General features: G+C 40.9%; 1 protein-coding gene across 1 annotated transcript; it reads left to right on the top strand.

Annotated features, from left to right (window-relative positions):
* Nucleotides 1-567: 567 nt before the first annotated feature.
* On the top strand, nucleotides 568-6557 carry nsun3 (NOP2/Sun RNA methyltransferase 3). Its single transcript, XM_028586845.1, has 7 exons — nucleotides 568-1440; nucleotides 1554-1676; nucleotides 3206-3309; nucleotides 3397-3872; nucleotides 4335-4489; nucleotides 5046-5167; nucleotides 5783-6557. The coding sequence occupies exons 1-7, from the start codon at nucleotides 1339-1341 to the stop codon at nucleotides 6117-6119; spliced, it is 1419 nt and encodes a 472-aa protein (XP_028442646.1). The 5' UTR covers nucleotides 568-1338; the 3' UTR covers nucleotides 6120-6557.
* Nucleotides 6558-8363: the final 1806 nt, after the last annotated feature.

The raw sequence follows: 8363 nt of genomic DNA, 5'->3' as shown, positions 1-8363 counted from the left end.
CGCATTCAGTCGGTCCGTGATCGTCTGCTACACTTTCTCTCATTGTTGCATTACAGCGTCCGTGTTTCTTTTCTTTTTATACAAATACTGTGTTTCACGTCGTCATGCTTCCACAAGAAGCTGCTGCTCACTCATAAAGTATGAACAATGCGTGTTCTCCATTTTGGCATCAGTAAATCTGTGATCGACCTCGCGGTCTTTTGAGGAAAGCCGTGGACGCGCATCTATCTGAATTAGTTCAGCCTGGCTCGACCTAGTCGCTCCTCCTCAGCCTGGTTTATGGCCTTCGTGAAACGCACCAAGCCAGGATGCACGGATTAGACTAGGTCAAGCCTCGCTTTATCAGTTATCCTGGATTTATATATTCTGCTTTTGTGAAACAGGCCCCCGGTGAAACTGACTGTTTATTGTTCTAAATTAATCCGCTACATTAAAGGAAATGTGAACCTGGTAATTTGAACACTGGGTGCTGCTGTCAATGGTGCTGCTTCAGTGCCTCCTCCTCTGAACACCACAGGATGGCGCTAACACACGCTGTAAGAAGTAAGTTATACTGCCCCTCTTAACTGACTTTGTTTCACACATAGACTGTATGGTTTCGCAGCGTTATCGTAACGTTATCTCACATCCCGTTCGCGGATAATGACATGGCTGGATAGCTAGATTGTCTTGTTGTTCAAAATACTGTCACATTATTTTTACTGATTGCCGCAACGTTAGCTAGCCCCTCCTGTGACCTCAGCACTGTGCAAAGTAACGTTAACTTATTAATTCCACAAGTTGGTCACATAGCGTTCCCTACATAGCATACATCTAAAGAAAAACCTTTATCTTATTTCTGTCACTTGTTGTCCAGCAACGGGTTTTTAAAACGGTATTTTGAGTGCAGCGATGTCCGCTATCTAGGCGAAATATTGAAGTGTTTAACCAAATTTCAGCGGAATGTTTAGCTACGTAACTAGCGTCTAGCTAATAACGTAGAGAAGAAGCAGTACGGCTGCAACGGCACGGACTGGGCAGAGGTTACAGCCGTATACGTACCCGGGCAAACATTTTATTATCCTAGGCAGAGTATCTGTGGGACCACACAAATGTATTTTAAGATACTGAATAACGGGAAACGAAATATAATTTGATTTTAAGTTTTCCGTTAGGAATCCAATGTGTGTACGAAGTTCTGAGGTCGCAAATTGGGAAAAGTTAAACATCAACCACAACAACACAAACGGTGACACTATTTCTTGTTTAGCGAGGTGAGCAATTCTTAAAGTCAATGGTTTGATGAGGCATCAACGAAGGGGTGATGTTTTATTACACTTACAAAAGACGCTGCCATAGATGTATATCTATGAGACGCTGCGACGAAAGGAAAATCAGCCGTTTGTCAGGTGGAACCAAAGAAAGACGTTCAGAGTGGATGGGAGGACGGATTTTACCAACGTACGTGTGCCCGTGGAGGATATTTAAAGAAACTCAACAGTAATAATAAATGTAATTGGACATGTCGAAGTAAAATAGATATCCGAATGTCTAAATATATGTTCATAATACAGCAGTCTTGCAGTACGTGGAGGATAATTTGCTTCAAAACTCCAAAGCCAACGCCGACAGCTCTGTGTTGGTCGGTTAACTGTCACACGGGTCCCGAGGCGGTTTTAGGAGCCCACCATAACCAGGTAAACATAACGTACACGGGGAAGCTTTCGAAAGCTGTTAGCTAGCTGGCGTTCAAATTACACATTTGACATAAGGTTATAGCGTTAAGCTAGTCTACTAATCTTTTTTAAGTTTTAAAGGCTCTTTATTTTATCAGATAAAGTATAGTAATAATGACTGTTTGGCTTGAATATTAGCTTGATAAAACCCCAGTAGTTATGAAAGTTTGGCCAGGTGTGTGTTCGTCAGGGAAAAAATCAGGTTACTTTTTTTTGCCAGGTATGCTGTAACTTATTTGTTTTCCTTCGCAGCACTGTAGAGATAGGTGTGGCAATGCAATACAGTGTTTTTTTTTTTAAACTAAAAATCTATTGCCTGAACTGATAAAGCAGAATTTGGATACAGCTAAGTTATGCACGGTATTGCCCTTAATTTTGGTTTTGGCATTGTTTATATTGTATATATTTTGGATTTGCACCATATTGTTGTTATCTAATTGCGCTCTTCCCACTTTGTAATTGCTGTATTGACGCACAGCAATTTCCCTCGGGATAAATAAAGTATTATCTACGCCCATTTTAAAAATTCATCTGTTATTCCTATGATCTAAGGCAATCCAAAGATATTTGTAAACAAAATCAACTCTCTCCCGAATCACAAAGATAAGAGTGCTAAAAATGTGAAAAGTGTGAAACTGGTCCATAGAAAATGAATTGGGAAAGATGTTATAGAGGACACTGTGAGCACCAGGGGGAATGTTGTTACACTTTCTGGTTCAGAACTGAGAACAATAGAATAAAGCTCATTTTGGCAACAAAAAAAAACATTCTGTGGGTCCATAAAATCATTCTCCCATTCATTGTCTATGGAGCAGCTCCAGACTTTATACTTGATGACATCACAGGTTTGAGACCAACAAAGTTAATAGCATCTGGTTTAGTAATTGTTTTTGAAAATAACAAATAATGTTCATTTAATTATCTGAATCAAGGTACTGATAAGTTAATCATCAGAGCTCTTGATACTTTTCACCAAAGAGGCAACAAGCCTGCAACACCCACTAAGCTAGTTGAGGTAGTTAATTAATGCCTTTGGCCTGCTCTAATGTGGACGCATGTTCCCAATTTAAAGAAATGTATAGTAGGACCAATTAGGGCCACAACTTTTTGCTTGTGTTTACTATAGCCAGCATTTATAACCGGAGGTGGAACAAACAAGAAAAGGGAATACTGTATTAAATGAAAAATAGCCAACTGCCTTTCTTTTGGCCCAGTTGCAGTAGGTCAGTTAATCTTGAATGGTTTATGGAGCCCTCATGTTACGTTTAGCCATTTAAATTCTATAACCAAATATACCTGTAATCATTTCTAACAGGACAGCTTTTGCACTCAACATCCACCAGGAGTAATGAGGGTACAAGACAAAACACAGCATTTTTTTTCAGCCTGTGTTTATAAACCTAATAGGGAAAATCCACTTAAACTAGAGTGTTAATATTCCTCTTCCAGTGGTTTTAGATAACATTTTCACTACAGTCTGTTTGTAACAGGTAACAAAAAGGCGCAGAAAAGAAAGATCTTCATGTCAGCTAGTACTGGAGCGCTTTGACCAGCAGTACAGTCAGGAACTTGGAGACCTGTGGTCTTCTGCAAGGTAAACTTCCTCTGAAATTAATATTGCAGCATACACACAGACAGGGTTTGTACTCTTCCTTTTATCAGGATTACTCTTCTCCTGCAGAGCAGTGCTCCTGGACCCTCACTCTTGGCAGTATGGGGTCATGCTCAACCGCTTCACCACTGTGACAGGCATCACACAGACTCTCCAATCACAGGGCTTTTCCACATTGCTGCCATGTGCTGCAGTGTCTAAATACCAAGCAGGCTCTCTGTTGCCACCTGACTACATCTCCAAGTGCCCTCCTAATGACTCCCTTCTCCAACCTGACAGCACCTCTCATGAGCTCTGTCAAGACTTTCAGTCAGAGCCTTCTCTTAGTTTGCCCCGTCCTACATTACAATGTTACATCCATCCATATCCACTGCGGTTTCCCTCTCAGGCTCACAGGCCTGGCCAGCTGAAGCAGTACTACCTCCTGAATGCTGCCTCCCTGCTTCCAGTGCTGGCTTTGCAAGTCAGAGATGGGGAGAAGGTTTTGGATCTTTGCTCTGCCCCTGGGGGCAAAGCTTTAGCCATAACACAGTGTGCCACCCCAGGTAATACAAGTGTTTTCAAAGGACTTTGCAAACTTACGTATTAGATTTTATTTATTATCATGCAAAGAAGAGGTATCAGATAGTGGATTTCTTACAGTTTTTTTTTTTTTTTTTTAGCACAATGCAGTAGAAGATAAAGTAAGATTAATATAATGCATACACTGCTGAGTGTATATATCAAGTTATAACTTGACTTGTTACATTTTAAATATTGGTATTTATAATACTCTTATTTATCAACTCCTATAGCTAATATATAGTAATGGTTATACTTAATTAGATTGAAATGACACCAAATCATAACTTGCTGTATTAGTAAAGGGGTGTCGACTCGACGGCACACCAAATTACATTTTCCTGAAGTTGCTGCAGTTGAATCTAGGTTGTGTAATGTCTGCTGTGCATAGCTTATTTGCATTGAACACTGGTAACAAATAATGCTGCCCCTGTGTTGTGTTCCAGCACTTCTCTGCTGTAATGAACCCGACCCTCACAGACGGGACTGGCTGGCCAAAACTCTGGAGTCTTTTCTGCCTCAGTCACTAATCAGCAGAGTGATTGTGTCGGCACAGGACGGACGGTCTTTTGGGCAAAGTGAAGCAGGAACATATGACAAGGTGAGGGGAGTCTTGTTTATACCAGCATGTGACTGATATTTTTCTTCAGTGTCCAACAAATTGAGTTTTTTTTCAAGGCCATGGTTAGAAATGAATGAGAACAGCAAGCCTTTGAACAGAAGCTAATAAGCCTAGCGGGAGAGAAGAAAACGTTTATTCAAAATAGGAACCAAAAAGAGGCAGACACATGGCCGGGAGGTTTCAAAGGACTCGAAGTGACTGATAATGGACCAAAAAATAGAAAAAAGGAAAGCACAGAATGAAAAGGTTGAGACACAGTGGGAACAAAGGCAGAAAAGCAGTAGAGCAGTACAAAAAGTCTGCACAGATTCAAGCTGTATTGTATAGAGGACAGATTTGTTGGAACATTTTCAGCTGAGGTGTAAAGTTTCAGCGTTTATGTGGGGGGAAATATGTACTGCTTTTACCTTTAATTTACATTTTCTTATTTCTTACCTTTTGCTTTTCTTCTTTGATCCTGTCTCCCGCTGCCATTACAGTGCACTCTTGAACTCTGACTCTGAACTACTCACATTTCTTGCTCCCTCTGATGCAGGTTTTAGTCGATGCTCCATGTTCTAACGACAGGAGCTGGTTGTATTCTTGCAGCAGCCAGCAGGGGGAACAGAGACTGAAGGAAAGAGCCAAGCTGCCAGCGCTCCAGGCTCAACTGCTTAGGTTAGTCCAATCCCCAACATAGAAAAGGGTCTGCTATGTGTTACCCTTGTGGTACTCTACTATCTTCCTACATGTTATTACTCAGGATATGTGATATAACCGTTAATGTCCGAAGAAGGTAAAAAAAAAAAAAAAAAAAAAACTCCATTTGTATGCAACTTAATATAATACAGTTTTGTAGAATTGTGTGAAATGATAATATAGATTCTTCAATGTTAAAAGAGTACAGAACCGGAGATAATGTCTTTTTTGTTCCACACATTCTTCTTGCTTTTCAAAACCTGGCGCCTACATTACCGACAATGCAACTCAACAGTTTAGTCAGTGTTATGCAAGTAGCGGCTTATGTAGGCTCAACCCGCTAGCCTCGAGCAGAGCTGAGGAGTGGGCTACAGAGGTCTGGTAAGCTTACTTTTTTCTAACTCCACACCCCCAGATTTTTTTTCTCCCATTTTTAAACTTGTTGTCCTCAGACCCAACCGACGCGGAATCAAGTGCCATCACTTGAGGCAATTTGTCAGACTTCGCACAGCTTCCTCTGGAGCCACAGAATATCTAATGTGTAATATCAAGGAAGTTCTCTAATGAAGTGCAATATATGTCTACTCTCTACAGGTCTGCGCTGTCAGCGGTGCGTCCAGGAGGTGCTGTGGTCTATTCAACTTGCACTCTGTCCAGCTCTGAGAACTGTGCTGTGGTTGAGACAGTGCTGAATGACTGTCCAGAGGCGGATCCCGAAGACCTGTGGGAGGAGATTGCCATTCCTTTAGCAAAATACTTCACATTTAGCCCTGCTCACCCTGGTCATGGACAAACACCTCACAAGCCATCCCTGCAGCCACAGAATGGCACTTTGTCCCCTTATCGCCACAGACTCGGCATTTTAGTGGTTCCTCAGCCCGGAAAGACCTGGGGGCCAATGTTTTTGTCTCGGATCAGAAGAAGGAAATAGTGTGTATCCTCCTGTGCGGAAAAGATATTTGGAAACAAGTGGCTAAACATACACATTTGCTTTGTACAACATTTGTCACCTGTGGGTTTTTTAAGATGCAAAGTATCTTATGGAACTGGCATGTAACTCACTCACACAAACTGACAAACAGAAATTCACATTTGATATACCAATGTTGTGTTAAGAACTTTTTTTTTCTGCTGCCCCCAAATGGCAAAAACAATAAATAATCGCAGGTTTCATTGTATTTTTTTAGCCTCTGCAACCCACCCCTTATTTATTATTATGATTTATCGTTTATGGCAACTATAGAAAACTACTGACACTGCACATGTACAATTCAATGATATCGACTGAAATTTTTTTTTTTAAGTGCTTCACATTTATAACGGTGTGTCCACATGGTATAATAAAATTGATAATACTATAAGACTGCAATATACTGCGATGCAAGATTTTATTTTTAAAAATTCACAGTGTATTCTATTAGGAGTGAGTGCTTATGGCGTGAGTAGTGTGAGTGGTAGTTAGAGAACGAGAGACGACTTTACAAGACTCACTAGCAATAATCTTCCATCGGTCATTATACCTCCCTTCGGTGTGATTGAGACGGCAGATTCATCTCTTCTAGTTGCTCATTACCTGGGTGGACTGTTCTTGTGTCACACTTGAGTGAAAAGTAGACCATTTCATTGCAGTATTGTAGCTTTTCATCAGGCTGTGATTGCTCAGACCAGAAGCTGAAAGTTGTTTTGAAAGTAACTGTAGACAATAACACACAATAAGTCATATATTCTTTACCCGTTTGAACAGACTGATAAAGTATGCTGTTGGAAAGGCACTTATGTGTGAAAACCCTTATTTCTTCCTCGCAAATCTATAGGGCTGGTGGTTCTGAGCCAGCCTATGAGACAGTGAAATAGGTAAGCTACAAGAGCTTCGTACTGGTTTCATGCCACTACTCTGTGGCCATACACATACACGAGCATTATTGGGTGCATTTATATGGCTATTTTTATTGGCTGTCCCACTTTCGCTGCATTTCTGCGTGTCTTTGAAAAGTAGCTTCAGTCTCTGACACGAGTGCATCATTACACCATCACCACAATCGACAACCTCAAAGTAGCGAGATGTGGAGATGAAGTGGAGCTTCATTGAGGTTAACCGTGGTGCTGACCTTTGTGCGAACTCTGGTTTGTTGATGTTCCTCATATTGCAGTGTTCCCTCAAGGGGAGAATCTCTGAGCAGCTTTTCCTCCACTTCAAAGGGAGAGAATGTAGGCCTGCTTTGCATAATCAGGTGGGGAACAGCTTTTTGCCAGAGAGGCAGGAATTAATTTGTGGCACCGCCAGATGTAATCATTAAAACCCTAGTCATTGACAATAAAGGGAGGAGGAGGAGGAAATAGAGGTTGGAATTGTAAAACAGTATATAGAATGAGAAAGAGATCTGGAGCATTGGATGGTCCTAAATGCCAGAGGACAATATAGCTAAGCAGGCTAATCTGGCCTGAGCTCTGCTGAATGGCAGAATGGCATTTCATTTCAGTCTGGCAACATTCAGCTCTGTCACTCTGTTTATTTTGTATGTACATTACTATTTTAGCGGTGTACAGCGTCAGGAGAACAGGTATTAGGCAGCTATGTATGTTAGTCATACTGAAAGCCATTTAGCAGCATGTGTAGGCTTTAAAGCTCCACTCACAGCCTGTAAATGTACTGGATGGCTCCGTCTCACTGCTCTCTTTAACCCCGTTTCCAGCAGCTAGCAACTGTTTTCAGCTCTCAAACCCATTGTCCTCTAGCTTTTCAGTACAAGCAGTGGATAGGTTAGTGAATGTTTTGGGTACAATATTATACACGTTCAGATATATTCATATACAGGATACTGTATAGAACATCACTGACTTATGGCGTGAATGCTTATTCATTATTTATGTCATTAAAATCCAATCAGATTCAACCCACAAAAATCACACTGTCAATCGGATATTTTCCCACTTGTGACAAATGTTTGACTTAAAGCGTTTGACACTGAATGTGCCAGACAGTTAACAAGTGGGTCTATAGATTTAGTACCTTTTAGGGTATCCATCACTCATTTCAAATGTCATCATTTGTCAATATTCCATTAGTGGAAGTGAGAGACCAGGATTGCTCCTCTTGATTGATTGTCACACTACTAATCTCTGAGGGAAAAAAGTCTGCAAAGAAGGAATACTTATAGAGGTTAAGTTCACTTGT

The sequence above is a fragment of the Perca flavescens genome, chromosome 1, assembly GCF_004354835.1.
Source record: "Perca flavescens isolate YP-PL-M2 chromosome 1, PFLA_1.0, whole genome shotgun sequence".
NCBI classification, from domain to species: Eukaryota; Metazoa; Chordata; class Actinopteri; order Perciformes; family Percidae; genus Perca; species Perca flavescens.
The sequence above is the reverse complement of the archived record's forward strand: the minus strand, read 5'-3'. Positions and strand labels throughout refer to the sequence as shown.